At 42.9% G+C, this 16,669-nt stretch overlaps 1 protein-coding gene across 1 annotated transcript in view; it reads right to left on the minus strand.

Annotated features, from left to right (window-relative positions):
• gabbr1a (gamma-aminobutyric acid (GABA) B receptor, 1a) overlaps nucleotides 1-16,669 on the minus strand; it is a 66,075-nt gene that overhangs the window by 28,298 nt on the left and 21,108 nt on the right. Inside the window, exons 7-14 of the mRNA XM_041942751.1 lie at nucleotides 14,044-14,178; nucleotides 7,948-8,118; nucleotides 7,155-7,256; nucleotides 6,806-6,871; nucleotides 6,385-6,576; nucleotides 3,054-3,299; nucleotides 1,500-1,563; nucleotides 495-572 (exon numbers count right to left, since the gene is read on the minus strand). Of these exons, the coding sequence (XP_041798685.1) occupies nucleotides 495-572; nucleotides 1,500-1,563; nucleotides 3,054-3,299; nucleotides 6,385-6,576; nucleotides 6,806-6,871; nucleotides 7,155-7,256; nucleotides 7,948-8,118; nucleotides 14,044-14,178 (1,054 nt within the window). The remainder of the gene's footprint in view (nucleotides 1-494; nucleotides 573-1,499; nucleotides 1,564-3,053; nucleotides 3,300-6,384; nucleotides 6,577-6,805; nucleotides 6,872-7,154; nucleotides 7,257-7,947; nucleotides 8,119-14,043; nucleotides 14,179-16,669) is intronic.

Genomic DNA, 16,669 nt, shown 5'->3' on the forward strand with positions numbered 1-16,669 from the left:
CTAATTTGGCATACTTTTAATGCTGCAAATTTGCCAAAATGCAAACAAATCTAGCCTCTAACAGGGCTCAAGCTGTAGCCTACAGTTGACTCTTTGGAGGACGAGGGCCAGTTTTCTTAATTTTGTCTGAGGGACAGCCCCCCTTACGGTCAAAACTCCAGGGTTAGCCAATCAAAGCTAGCTGCTGCCCCGTTTGACTACTGTGCATGTGCTGCGCCAACATTTTAACACATGCTGGACAGCGAGTGTGCAGGCGGCTCATTTTGGGCGAGAGTCAGCATCCAAATAACTAGCTTCACCCAAACTAGTGGTTAGAAAAAAACAGCATGATTATATATAATTTAGACAGCAAGAAAAGTCTAAATTAAGCCACGCCAAGGAGGTCTAATGTCACAGCACAAAGACGTGACCCTGTTGACTCACAGCACAACAGACAGGGTGCAAATACAGACACAGGAAGCTGAGTGAAGACAGTGTCATGAACTCCATCTTACCTATCCAAACATCATTGCCAAACCAGGAGAGGTTCTTCTGAGAGCTGTCATAGTAACCGATCTTCTTGTAACTGCCTCCTGTATGATTGGGAAATAAAAGCAAAAGGGCGAGAGAGCGAAATGAAAGCACAGAAGTCAGAGAGATAGATAAAGTTTAATTATTGCTTGTGTAATTCACTTCCTCCCCTGGAGTGTTGCGCGGAATCATGTTTTTAATACAACAAAACTAGACAGAGTGATAAATATTCAGACTCATGCAACTACTATTAACTATTTTTCTATCATTCCTGTGCTTTCGCATTAATGGAACGCGTGGGCACAGAAACACAGACACAATGAAGTGATAAAAGAAATGAGGGATAAAGAGGTGCACAAAGAGGGACAAACAAAGAAGTACCAAGGGGAGAAGAAGGAGAAAGGGAAGAGGGGGAAAAAAAAGGAGCTTATGTGGCGGTCTTGACCAGGAATACTGATGAGGCCCCACAGTGATTCAGGGATGCAAGTCAGGTCGTCTCATTGTGGATGTCAAATTACCTCGACACCACAACAGGAAATATGAGACAGAGTGTGAGGGGAAAGGGGCAGGATTATAAATTCTCATCCGTTAGGACGCCAAAGAGAACAGAGGTAGAAAATAATCCTCAACCTTATCCTGTGCGGGGAAACTCATTAAGTCACTGGTGACAAATAGAATGCCATTTCCAGAAACGGCTTAAAACGAAGGCTTGTGCCCAATTAGAGCAAAGCCGAGAGTCAACACGTCCCTGCATCAGGCCCATTCCTCGTGCACGATTACAGGACATTGAGACCAATCGCAGTGAAGGCCTCAACAACCCCTCCAAAAAAAAAAAAAAAAAAAAAAGGCTCTGTGAGCCCAAAGCAACAATCAATACATGATGAATGCAGTCAGCTGTGATTTGTTTTTTGATGAATGACTGGCATTTACTGTTTAGACCAGATTCTGCAGTACAACATCTGTGGGAGGGCAGTGTGGGAGTGTTTTACCTTGCAGTTGCTCGATAAGAGTCATTGCCATCCTGGAACCCTGGGCGTCAAACACCACTTGGCCCTGAGACACAGACAGGAGGAAGCTTTTTGTTTGTTTTTTTTTACTGCAAATGATAAATTCCTTCCTTAAAGGAATAGTTGAGACATTTTGAGAAAATACACTTATTTGCTCTCTTGCCGAGGGCTAGATGAAAAGATTGATACCTCTCTCTGGTCTGCACTCTAAATATGAAGCTAGAGCCAGCAGGCAGTTAGCTTAGCTTAGCACAAAGACTGGCCACAGGGGGGGAACAGCTAGCCTGCCTCTGCCAAAGGTATAGAAGATTGTACTAAGATAACTGCTGAGATCTGGGAACCAATTCACCCAAACAGTGAAGTTATTACCCAAACTGTCCAACTGCAGCATCCATCACTTTAGGTTTTATCTCCAAATGAAGAAGTTTAGATTATGTGGATAAACTGTCGGCTTGTTTACAGCCTCATCTGATTTTATCTCGCCCCATCAGACTTCATTGTAGCGATGCTGCAGTGTTCCCAAATCTCATTACGTTGGTGAGGACAGTGTTATTGCATTTAACAGACATAATGGCCAAAAACTATAAAAATAAGACCGAAGTTGTAATTTTTGCCTTTAACTATGTTTCTTTTTAAAACGCCTGTTCAGCGGACACTTCATTAGGTACACCTGCACATTCTAATGCAACCCAACACAACAGCTCTGCCATAAATGCTGCATTATATCGAGGTGCTTCTAATGTTTTGCACACAGCACTGGCAAACATGAGGGCCATTGATCATTATCATCTTCATAAAGGTGGAATATTTGTCAGAGCTGTTTGCATTAGATTTGCCTCAGGTCCTTGTATCTAAATCTATAATATCTATTTCTACTCGCTACATAATTTTGCTGGATTTGTTTGTTGGGTAACTCAAATGTGTTTGAATACAGAATGATCGAGCATAACTAATTAGAATTTGTGTGTACGTGTAATGAAGTAAAGCTACTAGCTAACCTTCAAATACAGCAGGTGGCGTCTAACACACACAAACACAAGCACAGACTATAAGCTAATGTGTAGTTAATATGCAGTAATGTGGCGATACAACAACGAGTATGCAGACTATCTGCTCTCGCTGGTCCACCATATTACTGCTACTGTCTGCATTAAAATGAAGATATAATTTGTCATGACTATGAAGCATTATGTATTTCTACCAGAAAGATTTATACTCTTTTAAAAGAAAAATTTAAGCGATCACTGACTGTGATATCAAGCACAATTTTACATTTGTTCCTCCCTGTTGCACACGTATACGTGTCACATTTCAGGCCACTGCGCAGAGGTTTGAAACGCGCGTGACTCTGCGAAATTTGATCATGAAAAGCAACAACTGGAGCTGGACGAGTTAAAACCACAGCAGTCAAGAGACCAGGACAAAACACTGCATATTCACACACACTCACACATATATATAGAAAATTAGGACATAAACATTTGTCTTTATCATCTGTACTCCTTTTCTATCTTTTTTCTCTTCCTCTGCACTTACTGAAACTCCCTCAAAAGAGCTTGTGTTGAGAGCCCTGTAGATCTCCGAGGTGATGTCATGGTTGTTATAGTTGAAATCCTCCAATCGTCGGCCCTTGGCCTTCAACGGCGCCACGGTCTTATTGAGGGCAAGGGCCAGAGCCCACACTGCATCGTAGGCGAGAGGGGCCTCCTGAAAACCGCCGGTCTCCTCAGGGTTCATGCCACCCAGACGAGACATCAAGGCAGCGATAAACTCCTGCGATGTCTGATAGAAACAGGACAGACAGCATATCAAAGAGGAGTCCTTCTGAAGAAATGCAATGCTGCAGGATAACATTAAGGGCATTTTTATATTTCTATTTCTAGACATTACTGTGACTATTACTTAGTGGCAAAGAGGAGGAGACTGTTAAAGGGAAGCAGTGGTGAATCATCTGGAACACTTGTGGGGTTAGTTCTACATGAACACACAAGAGCTTGAAAAGTATGAGTGATTTTTCATAACTTAGAAGTTAAATTTAAGAGTTGAAACCATGTTTCCAGGGCTTTAAAGGATATACTGCTGGTAAAAAAAAAGGTGTGACAATATTTTAACACCCAGGATGAAATCGAGGAAGAGCCGCAATCCTTCAAACCCAGCCTGTACACCCATGACAAACAATCAGGAGAATGGTGGATATCAAGTCTGTCAGCAGGGGGCACTATTTCTAAATGCAGAGTCAGGGTTTTGACTCAAAGTCGCACAAGGTGAGCATTTGAGTGAACCAGATGACATGTTTTATTTAATAAAATTTGTTGCTGAGAGTGAGGTTATAAAATTGATACCACCCACATGCCTGTAAGATAAATGTAAAGCGGGAGCATGTGATTAGCTTAGCTTAGCATATAAACACTGGAAGCTAGGGAAAAACAGCGAGCCTGCCTCTGTCCAAAGGCACATTTCCATTTGTATGCCGAATGAAACACATGGGATGCAACGTGTAAATTAGTCCCAGGTTAACAAAACCCACCTAGAAAAGATGTACCATTTCTGAAATAATCCAGGGAATAGCACCCGATAAAACCACAACTTCTCATACCAGCAACTAGTCTTTGTGCAAATTAAACAAACAAATATAACTTGTTGATTTGTGAGCTTCAGAGGTGTATTTAACAGAGCTAGGCTAGCAGTTTCCCATTGCTGCCAGCCTTTATGCTAAGCTAAGATAGTAGCTTCATATTTGTATTTGTGGTATCAATCTTCTCATCTACCTCTTGGCAAGAAAACAAATAAGCTTCTTCCCCTAAAATGTTTAACTCTTGCTTTAAATATTCTGACATAACCTATGAAGGGAGCTAAAATATTTGTTTACAGGTTTGTTACAGACAAGGGAAGTTTTCCTCGATTACAGATGCCCCTTTTGCAAATTTAGAAAATTAGCCAAAGTAAGTTGTAAAAGCAGGAGAAGTACTATTTCTGTATTGGCTCTAATGATGGAGATTATTATGTTCTTGCTTTTAACTGACATTTAATGTAAGTATAATCCACGAACATCTGGCTGCAGCGAGGAAGTAAGAGACTCACTTATAAAAAAAATCAGATTTTGAAATGTGGCTCCAGAGCAAATTCTGTGGCATCAACTTGAAACCATCACACCAACTTTACATCAACATATTCCTTTTCTCTCAAGTGTACAATTAAGCTGTTTAGAACCGTTTCTGTAATTAAACACCAATAAACATTATCTCCCTCTGAAAGCGGGGATACATGCGTGATGGGAAATTATTGCTTCCAATCATCCTGGTGTCCCTGTGGATTCTCTGAGGCCAATTAGGCCTACACACCCCCAATTTGAAAGTCATCTCATTGAAATTCTACCTTGGCATTTGCCATTTAAATCTGCCACTACCTACTGAAAACTAGCTGACAATGTGTTTATTGCAGACCCTGCAGTATTGGCACACTACCTTCATCTAAGAGCTCTATCTAGAAGAAATATGCCAATTTCAAACTTGGAAATTGAATTTGAATAGATTGACTATGAGCAGGAGTTCTGGCTGTAATTCTTATCACCCGTCGAGCAGCACGTCAACAGCTAAATCAGCAGGTAGTGGCAGGTGCTGTATGAATATAAACAACAGCTGCTGATGAAGTGCGAGAGGGAGAAGGAGGGGCACGGGGAGACGGGGGGGACGGTGGAGAAGGTGGGGATGAGGAAATGATAAGGGGAAGGGAGAGGAGAGGTGGGTAAACAAGAAGAATGAAAGGATGATCCACCACAGACCAGCAGAGTCAAAGAAGGTCGAACAATGGGGCAGACGGAGAGAGGAAGAGACAGTTTAAGAGGATTAGAGGAGGTGAACAGAAGAGAGCGACAGGCAAAAGAGAAGCAGAGAACGACAGGTACCTGAGAAGCTGAGCGAAGATGTTCAGAAAGAGTGTGACAGTAATAAATATCTATGTTTCCACCCTCTATCAGTGGCTGGTAAAACATAACGTTGATTCAGGTCATATGCAGTGCAATGAAAAAAGAAACTCTATCTCATGGGAACTGATCTATTTAACAAGGCTGGAGAAGACGTTTGTCAGGGAAGAGGAGCGTTAACCACGATGAGCAAAGAGCTCAACCGACATTAGCAGGAAATCCAAGACAGGAAGAGAGCTCTGACATCAGCGTGCTAACATGCTCACGACCACAACATGCTAATGTTTCCATCATTTTTGTAGGTGCTGCAGAACTGATTTTTTTACAAGTGTTTGCAAGCACAAACACTGTGGTTTATTTATTTATTTATTTTAATTGCAGACTCTGGTGCATAATAAGCATCGCATTTGCACTCACTCCCCATTTTTCTTTTCACCTTTTGGGTGCAAAAACACAGGTGATAATTGGTGGCGACCAGTCTGTTCCTTTTCTGAATATTTTTCCATGAAAGTCATTTAATGCAGTTAGTGACACGTTTGAGGGTTGTAATTACTTCATGATGGATACACAGGTGTTTTGTGCAAACTTTTCTTCCCTTTAACGTAATTATTCTGATTTACCGATTGCTTTCTGCATTAATTTATCCTCAGTGTTTGTGACATTTTGTATCTGGCAGTTTCCCATGTATTTGGATCTAAGGAAATACATTTGGGAGCTTCTCATGTGTACTGTATGATGAAGCACAGGTGTGCTCTATTTGATGTCATTATAATCTCGTTATAATCTTGCATTGGACTTACATTGTGATGTATCAACATAAATGTGACTTCTTATTTATGAACTAAAGAATCACTTAAGCAGTTGTTTCTAGATGTTTCCATTCCTTGTCAATCGATTAACATCAAATAAGATTTATTATATATATAATATAATCAGTGTTCCCACCATGTTGGAGACGCCGCGGACAGTCTCAGGATTCAGCATGACAATCTCAGTGGTCACATGTCCCTCCACGGCCTCCGTCATGTTCTCCACTGTACAGTTGATAGCTGGGTCTTTGATCTTGAACCAGTTGTCTGCGTACCAGCCTATCAGGAACCACACATACTTCTTCCCATACAGCTTCTCCTTGAAAACCTGCAGCAGGGAGGGAGGGAGGCCAATACGAAGGGTGGATGAAGGGAGGGAGAGAATGATAAATAAGCATGAGGAGAATTATTCCCAGAGATGTGTTGAGTATGTTGTATCACTGCCAAACAAGGAAATTCATTCAGACATTCAAACAGCTCATTACAGAGCTCAATTTCTGCTAATAGCCAGTCAGGTTCAGTCTACTGGGATCAATTGAGCGGGAAAAGGTACTAACCTCACAAAACACCTTCCTGGCTTCAGTCTCATAAAAGAGCCCCACGATGATCCTCGCATCCTGGCGCTGCATCAGAACATGAAAACAAAACATTGCTAAGTTACAGCAGCAGCAGCAGCAGCAATATGACTTCACTTCAGCACAGCACGATGTGGCAGCAAAGCGTGCCAAAGTTCCTGCTGCTTCGCAGGACGGCACGTACTTCTGTTCGGGATTTGCTAATTAGCATGGCGCATTAATTTCCTCTATCAAATCACCTCTATGCTAATGGTATCGTGTGCAGCTGTGAGCCGGAGAGGGGGAGAGAGGGAGACGACCAGCAGCTGAGGTGAATTTTTAATCAAAGCACCTTGAGGTTCTTGACAGCGACAGCCGGGTCGGTGAGGAAACTCTGGCGAACGCTGATCTCGATGCCTGCCTCCTTCACCCTCTGCTCCAGATCGTCCAGAGTCTGTGAGATGAAAGGGACGGACAGAGGGAGACAGACAGGGAGAGGGGGGAGAGGAGGGGGAGGTTAGAGAGGCATCTGAGCAGAGAGGGCCACAGAGAGGTGGCGGGTTGAGATTATAGAAAAAGACAAAAGAAAGGCAAGCAAGTCCGAAGAGACAAAAAACATTAAAAAAAAAAAAATCTGAAGGGTATATGAGAAATGTCAAGAAAGGGATGGCCAGTGTGGGGATGCATGATAAAGGCAGCATGGGAGAGAATAGATTTCTAGACAAAGAACACGAGTGAAAAGAAGCAGAATGTGAGAAAGGAGAGGAAAGAATATGAGAGCGGGATCATTAACCTCTATTACAGGAACCAACCCAAGTGTCATGCTATCGACCGCCGTGCCTGGGAGTGATGTATTGCTTGATCAATACTTCTCACAACCAATACTCCAACAAATTACTTCAAAAATCCCCCATCAATAGCCAGGAGAGATCGCTTGAAGGAGCATTGCATAGCCTGAGAACAAAACAGCTGTCATAAACAAACATCCAGAGGCAGGCGGGCGATCAGGAAACCAACAAAAATGACGGGGCCAAAGTAAGGACAGGGAGAGAGCGCTGAAAAGCAAGTGGGGGAGATAAGAGAAAGGAGATTTCGAGAGCTGGAGATAAAATGGAGGTGAGATGAAGAAGATTAAAGCTACTGACTGAGGTGAAGACTTCTGTCGTCTGCTGGATGGTGGCGATGCGGGTCCACTTCCACTTCTGGAAGAGCTGCACCCTGGTGGGGTTGTGAAGGGTGGCCGACGGGTGCGTGCGGAAGAAGGTGGGGAAACGCTGGCGGTTGGACAGAGCCGGGGAGCTGGAGCCGTAGGACAGCTGTGAAACATGAGACAGAGACGGAGAAAAAGGAGAGGGAAGCAGTTACTAAGGCTGGAAGGAGGAAGAGATGTAGAAGTTTAGTAGGAAAGCAAAGGGAAAAAATATACTTCTGAAGGTCCTTCAAGGCATCAGTAGTAAACAGACTTCAATCAAAACACATTCAAATCGGGACTCTCTTGTTCTTCCCCTGTACACAGTGTTCTTTGATGGTGACTGGTTCAAACAGCAAACAACAGAGAGGAAAGCCAGCAAAAAGACAGAACCAGAGAAAAAATCCCCGTTCCCATTTTCTCATTTTCATCGACACCCCCTCCCTCTCGCCCTCCTTTTAGCTTCCCTCCGGCTTATCAGGTGTGCCGATAAACTCTGTAATTTCAACAAAAAAAATAACACACCGCACGCAGGATTTCCCATGCATACATTGGCATGAAATTGTAACAACACATTGTACTATTACAAACGTTGCAAACACGAAAAAAAATGTAATTATTGTTGTTGCAAACAGGAGCCTCGGTTATCATCTGTTTCTTTCATTTGGACCCATATAATTTGAATTCTCAGGCACAATTCCCACAAGAGGCAGACTGCTAGAGATGTGCGTCCAAATCAGCGGGGAAGATGGATGGTGGAAAATGCCAACCGAAACACAGAGAAGACTGTTCCTCTAACAATTAGTTTCCCAGTGACAACTCAAGATAAAATCCTCGACAGGCTTCCTTTAAAATGAGGAACCTGCCGTTTAGGGAACCATTACAGATACAGACAGCCTATCCTCCTCCCCAGCTCTAATCTCAGCCCCATTACCGGTACAGCGCTGGGATTTTCACCACTGGGAGCGAAAGGGGGCTTGATGATAGATGTCAAATGTCATGTACAATGTGGACTCTCCACAATAACAAATCCCTGCAGGCACGGGCAGGTAGACGAAGGCATCGGAACGAAAGAAGGGAAACTATACAGGAAGTGACAGCTGATCTGGGCGCAGCAGTGACAGATGTGGAGAAAACAGAAGCAGCTTCTGTGGATGACACCTTAAATCAGCCATGTCCAAACTATTCCATAAAGGGCCGTGTGGCTGCAGGTTTTCGTTCCAACCAAGGAGGAGCGCACCAGACTGGACTCATTTAATCAGCTGATCTCACTTTTCAGCTGATAACTAAGAGATCCCTTGATGTTGATTGGTTGGCCTGGTGTGCTCCTCCTTGGTTGGAACGAAAACCTGCAGCCACACGGCCCTTTATGGAATAGTTTGGACATGCCTGCCTTAAATAATAAAGGTGTTTGTGAAAGGGTCAAATCTTAAAGGATAGGGCTGGCTATACTCTATATTTCACTCATTTTATTTACTTCAACAAATCGCATGAAACGACCAAAACCAACAATGAATCAATCCGACTAACAAGTCTTATAGACAAAGCTTCTTACAGCTTAATCCTGCCGCTGTGCTCCGGAGCTCCTGTGATGGTTCAGCACACAGAGAAGTGGACTCACAAACAAGACTCATGGCAGAGCAGCTGAAAGCAATCAATCGTTAGCTTGTTTAGAGTTCAGTGCAGAGTTCGGCAACAGGTAAACTGTCAGCGAGGGCAAACTAAGCAGGCAGGGGGCAGGCGAAACTGAGAACAGGCTGGGGTCGGGAACAAAGGCTGCAACATTAAGACTGGGCAGTACATTAGATGATCTGACTGGGGAAAGAGGGCTGGTATATATGCAGGGGAGCTAATGAGGGAATGGGAAACAGGTGTGCTTCTGACTGGGATTGGTGGGAACACACTGGGGGCGTCTACAGGGCAGGTGAGGCAGGTATCTGATGATGTTAATGACTGAGAAAAGCCTTGTTTCAAGATTTCAAGATATTTTACTGAATGAGTGAAAAAGTTTGACCTGGTGGTGGCGCTATAGGAGAAGTCAGGGGATCAGCAGAGCGTGGATAAGAGTTATTTATATAACAACATTTAGTTATTCTAGATAAACATCTCCTTCAGAAACAGGTTTAAAAGGGCGCAGACACTGATCTGCTAACAACCCCACAATGCAAAAATTACAGTCATGCAACCCTCCACCTGTCAACGCACAATAAAGATTATCCATAAGTGCTGAAAATTTCACTTCATTGCTCACTATAGAGCAAATTACTGAATGTCTATTATACAGGGAGCAATTTCAGACACAGTCGTCCTTTGGCATGCGGTTGTTGAAATTATAATGACCATTTCTCAATGCTGGGAGCACCACAAATGAAATTCCAATAAACTTGATTGTAGCAGAGGCAGAATCTCAGGGGCCAATATCTCAAACCCTGGACAAATAAAACCAGCAATAAACTTCCAAGAGATACGACTGGAGGTGAGTGAGAAGCATGGCTTTTTATGTCATTTGGGTGAACAGAACCTTTAAAGTCAACCAGTCACACACAGCTCGGCCTTGATGCATTTTATAGTTTTTCAGATCAGATTTTTGCAAGGATTTAATGTGCTACAACCCAGGCAGACTGTTATCGTTTAACTGAAGTCAAAACCTGAAAATCAAACTACGAGGCGCAAGCTTGTCCTCATGGTAACACTCAAATAAAGCCTCACCAGTCACGAAAGCAGTAACAAAACTAAAACTGAGCAAAAAGCTGCTGTGGCAGAAATAGACCGATGTAGCTGCGCAACAGACAGGCGAAGTTCCACGTCAAAGCTTCCCAAAAACCACAAACAATGTCTCTAGATTCTCAGTTCCTCAGTTCTCCTGTGGCCTTGTAGTAGTAGATCAATGCCCATCAATGGCTTACAGAGCTTTTAGAAAGAGAGATGAGAGATCAAATTAACACTTTGCCAAGAGGAGCAGATCGAGGGCCCCTCCTTGATCAGCGTCCAGAAATGGAGGTTGCTTTTGCCTCCCCGGCACTCTGATGAGGCTGTTTGACATGCGAGGAGGATCCTGCAGGCAGGCAGCGTACAGAAATAATTGAGTGTGGCGGTTAGGAGGTTGTGCCAGTGGTGGCGTGTAGTAAAGAGAGACAGATCCCTTTGTGTGTGGGGAGAATCGGCTGCTCGAGTTGAGGGAGCGAGGCGGAAATGAAGAGTGGGAGAGAAAGACAGTGGAGATGGAAAGGAGGAAGGAAGGAAGGAATGAGAGAGAGGCTGAAATAGAGCAGACCAGCTCCAGGCAGCAGCGGCAGACAGAGAAAAGAGGAAGGCAAAGAGTCAAAGAGTGGAAAAGAGTTTTTAATGATGAGGAAAGAAGGAGTGACAAAGAGAGAAAGACCAGAAACGAGAAAGAGGGGCAGATGCCAGCCACTAGAACTGATTGTTCTCGATGACTAATCTCTGGATGAAACTTCAATTATGGGACAAAGCTAATAAGCAGAACACAGTGAGTGACAGAGAGGCAGATCAAGAGAAGACGGAGAATGAGATAAACAAAATAAACAAACTGATGAAGGCATGAAAGGCAGAGTTTTTTCAGAAAATGACAGCAGCTGAAGACGGCAGCAGATCTCTTGAGATCGGGGACGTGTTTGTACTTGTTATAAATGTATTATCATGCAGTATGTGAGGTGAAGCCGTATGTTTTGTCTTGCACTTAGTGTCGCTGTCAATGCAACATTGTTAAACTGCCTTGTTAAGTGTCATCAATAATTTAAAAAGTGCTGTGTGAAGTATTTTAAAATCAATAAACAAGTACAGTATTGATTTGGGGAACTTCGTATAATTACCACAAGTACAAAAGATCATTTAGATGGATGTCAGCGTCCAAACAGCACTGTAGAACATTTTACATCGTTTGCCTGCAGAAAACAGCGGGGCAATATTCTTCCAGCACAAACAGATCTAAAGATTTCACCATCAGTGTCAAGGTTTGTTATCAGCTCATGTCCCTCACCCCTGCTATCTGGAACAAAAGTCGACAAGAGACAGAGATATAGGACAGGAGGCAATATTGTCTTCTTCGCTGTTGTTTGGCATCTAGCTCTTGTTCCCTACAGAGGATCGGGGCAGTTGTTTAAGTCACTTTGGACTAAAGGGTCTCCCAAACCAATGTAATGTCTTTGTGAGAAAAAGCAACAAGCTTTAAGGCAAGTCCTCACTAAGACAGAAATTGTTCCAACTATAGCCTCCTCTATTTACAGTATCAGGGTCAGGCTTAAAGGGGTATTGTACTGCTGGAAAGATGGTCTTTTCATAAAACTGGGCTGCCTATGCTGCAGAAAGATGCAATTATTTGTTAAACTGGTGCTGCATGACGACAGAAAACAGAGAAAAGGGGCTGTGGTATTCCCCCCCACAGCTCAAAAGGTAGGAAACCTGCAACAACCAGAGAGCAACTAAAAGCCTGCAAAAGTCTGACACTTCCAGTAAATGAGCAGAGAGCTCTTGGTGCAGGCAACATGGAGGGGAGTTCCACATTGTTCATTTGCATATGCTACCCACACTGCAATGATACAAAGCTGGCTGAAAATCGGCAAAGTCTGAAAACAAAAGTGTTTATAGTTGTTATGAATCGGGGGAGGATGAAAAGCGAGCAGTCATAAAAAGGGGAAAGATGCCATAATTGTATAACACACAAGGATGAATGCATTTGAAGACAGTCATTTGTAGTCGTGCAACTGGTTGCACACATGAAAAACTAAGTAGTTGTGTGTAGAATAAAAAAAAGAGGGGCTGAGAGAGTTCAAACCATGTTTACCGTCTCACCTACACACACCTGGCCCAGTGCTGTGTGGCGTGGGTGTGAATGCTAGGAAATAGTTAGAAATATTGCTGCACTGTACTCTACTATTGAGTTTTTAAAGTGAGACCACTGTTTGTAATTTTGCACCTGTAGTCCCAAAAGACAATTACATGATAATCTTGTATGTTAAAACGTAGCACAAGTGGCAAGTGATACAGCTAACTGATACTGAAAAATCTACCTGATGTTTGCTAACATTAGCCAACATTAGCTACCGGTCATACCAGACCAAGTAAGGTTGTATTGAATTAAGCATGTTTGTTTATGGCTTTAACTTTTCATTTGGAAAAGTGGTGTAGTGTTGCTTTAAGATTTAACCAAGTCAAATTCTGAACATGTGCGCTGTGCAGTTTCACTTCTATGTGTTTGAGTTTTGAGAGAGGAGATTTCTGCCTCCATCTAATCCACCTGGGAGTGAATCCACAGACCTTGCTGTGAACTATTGTCGTTGTCAATTTTCTAGTGAAAAAAAAAAGTCCCTATGAAAACTGTTGACAGTGTGCTCTGTGGATTTTCCAGAGGAACGGGGACACTGGAAAGAGATGTTGCTGCTGAATCTCTAAATGTCATTTCTCAGTGCTGTGAATCTCACAAACAAAATTCCATTCACCTCCATTGTTTTAGGGTAGTGGCTGAAACCTCAGAGACAGATATCTCAAAAGCTGAACACATAAAACCAAAACTATGTGCATAACTGGATGCTACTAGAGGAAAGTGAGAAAAGCTGACTCTTTATACTCACGCATTACTTTACTTCAAGCGAGTTAGCTGGCCCTTGCTAGTTAGCTTTAGCCTTTATTTGCATACATTTTGCCAAATTGGCACCACTGAAAGCCAAATTAGCTATTACCCATCAATCACTGGGTAACTGATACTGAGGAAAACTTAAAAACATGAGGATTCTTAGGCAAGTTCGGAACTTATGAGGATCATCCGTTTTTTTAAATTTGATTTGACATCAGATTTTTAAAAAGTGCATTAAATGAAATATATATCCGGCAAGTGTAAGTCACACTGAATCTAAACATGTGTGTATCATGCCTGTGTGTTCAGATTTATGAATCTTAGAAGGAGCACACATGTACAAATCAAGCCTCACACCTCTGCCTCCACTCCACGTCTTCAACAACTTGAAAATCTCTTGGTTAAAATGACTAGGGATTGAAAAAATGGGTTGAAAGTGCGTACTAAACAGTCACCCACCACTATGAGGTTCCACATGCGAGCAGCTTCGGCCACTAACGTGGAGACGCCGCTGCAGCCGGGCATTAGGACGATCTTGATGGGCTCGGTGTACAGAAGGTCATACAGCAACTTGGTGGCTTCTCCCGGGTCACACTGCAAGGACAAAGTGGCAAGGTGTTAAATGGATGGACGAGATGAACAGATGGGTGGATCAATAACACGGAAGAGAAAATAATTGAGGTGACAGAAAGGGAGAGGAATAGGGGGAGAGACAGAAATGGAGGAGCCAGAGGGAGGGAAATGGAAAAGATAAGGGTGAGGGAGACAGATGGAATGAGTACAGAGGGCGAGGAAGAAACAAATAAGCAATGAAGTACGGGAGATGGAGGCGACTGTAAAGGAGAAAACAGAGGAGAGAAGATAAAGTAAAGGGAAATGACAGAAGTAGCAGGGAGCGACAAAAAGGCCAAAGCAAATGTTAAAAGAAAAGACAAGAAGGATAAAGAAAAGGACAAGCAAGGGAAAGGAAAAGACCAAAACAGACGAGGTCAAGATAAAGTTAAGGCAAATGGCACAAAAGTAGCAGAGAGCAGCAAAAAGAGCAGATGCAAATGTGAAGAGAAAAGACGGCTCGGAGGAGGAAAAGGAAAAAACTCTCGTCCGTGTCCGAAACACAGCGAGAGTGCATCGTCAAAACACGGCACGCTGTCCACAGATCAAGACATAAAAACAGAAAGACAGACAGGAACCAAACAAAAGTGAGCCAGACGACCAAAACAGCCGCCATCACAAGTCATTACAACACTCCAATGAAGTCGTTTGCAGCATGTCTAGGTGGCGAGAGGGTGGCTGGAATGATCCATCACTGCTCTGTCAGCCAGATAGCCCATCACCGCCGCGCCGCTCATCAGAGTCACAGATAAACTAACCTGACACGTCTAATGATTCGGCATGGAAGAGGAGATATGGCTCAGCTCGCGAGCGCAAACACACACAGGCACATTTTAAAGAATACACTCCAGACGAGTGTCACAGACAATCACACCCTGGCCGGTGACGCCGACGACCCTAATTGGGGTGTTTGTCTCAACGGCTGAATTGTCTTTTTGAGGTGGATTTTTTTCTGAAGACGTAATCACCAGTCAAGACACAGGAATATGTGGAATAGCTGGGACTCTTATTGAGTGATGTGTTTCCCATTAACTCTAGATTGGGCGGAATTACAGAGGTGTCATGCCATTGCAGAAAAAGTCAGGATGTTTACATGCACTGGCTAATATAGCCTGAACTCTATTAAGCTCAAAATATTGACTTTCCCACATTGAAGTCAATGTGGTTTCATTTCTTGATCCTAATCAACCTTTGATTTATTGGGCTGCAGAAACACTTTTAGGAGACGTTTATTTAAACTGTGCAAGTCATCAAGGTGATTGCTGTAGAAAACCAAGGTCACAGCATCTTTAATGTCTCCTGCATTCGATTCAGTGGGTGCTCGGCAGCCCACTGGGAGATCATACTGCGAGGTGACCATATCGGGAGAAAAGGGCAAAGCAGACAATAGACAGTGCTGAGCCTGCATCCATTCCCATACGAACATTTGTTTGCACTTCTGACCTAATTAGCAATTATAAACGTACCATGACCGCCAGTGTAACACATCTGTCCACTGGCTAACCATTGAAACCAAAAGATGCCACTGGTTGGCTTTGTGCAGCTTCATCTGGAGCCACAAAAGGTTTTATATAACTTATATATATGTATATATATATATATACAGTACTACTCTCCTACACCTGAAAAGAGACCCTAATGTGTAAAATCAGTGGAGTTCCCTTTTAAGGTGGCCATGGAATACAGCTGAAAGCTTTGGAAAAGCATGTAAGTATAACCTAAGTTTAGAATACTTTGTTGTGTTTCGAAGGTGAAGAATGAATCACTCCACATTTGCTAACACTGGAGTCAGTTTAGTTCTGGCAAAAATGCTCAATTTGGTCAGATGGACAGCACAAAAAATAAATATGCTGCAGAAGATTGAGAAGCTTCTATGAATTTTGATTCAAGTTGTTATCACTGTAATGACAAAACTACCAACTTTCAACCTTTTACCAGCCACCGACAGGACACAAGCACTGTGTACCACAATTCAATCATTTGCAAACAAATTGTGTTTACAGACAACAGTAAGAAGTTTTTCTTTATATAATCATGTGTTCACAAAGTGGTGAACCTCGCTCCATCCTTGTTTGTGGACGCCTGAGCCTTTCCAGGATGCTCCTTTCATACCCAATCATGATACTATAACCTGTTACCAATGAACCTGAAACCCTTGAAACCTTACTATGATGTTGTCTCTCTAGCTTCAAAGCGGTCTTGTGGTCCAACGGTGGAACAAATCCTTGAAAACTTAGCTCCCCAATTCATCAAGGGTCCAAAGATCAAAGATAATTTTGATGAAATCAATAAAATTAATTTGTTTTCAATGAAGACACTGCCATGAAGAGCAGGGCGGCTTGATTACCAAAATCTGTGGCAGAGGAAGCACCAGGATGGTTTTTACGCCTTTGTACTCACTGACCAACTCCAAACTAATCTGTATAGGAATCCCATGTCCTAATTTGAGTAGTTTCAATAATTAGAGTCTTAA

The sequence above is a fragment of the Chelmon rostratus genome, chromosome 8 (genome assembly GCF_017976325.1).
Source record: "Chelmon rostratus isolate fCheRos1 chromosome 8, fCheRos1.pri, whole genome shotgun sequence".
NCBI classification, from domain to species: domain Eukaryota; kingdom Metazoa; phylum Chordata; class Actinopteri; order Chaetodontiformes; family Chaetodontidae; genus Chelmon; species Chelmon rostratus.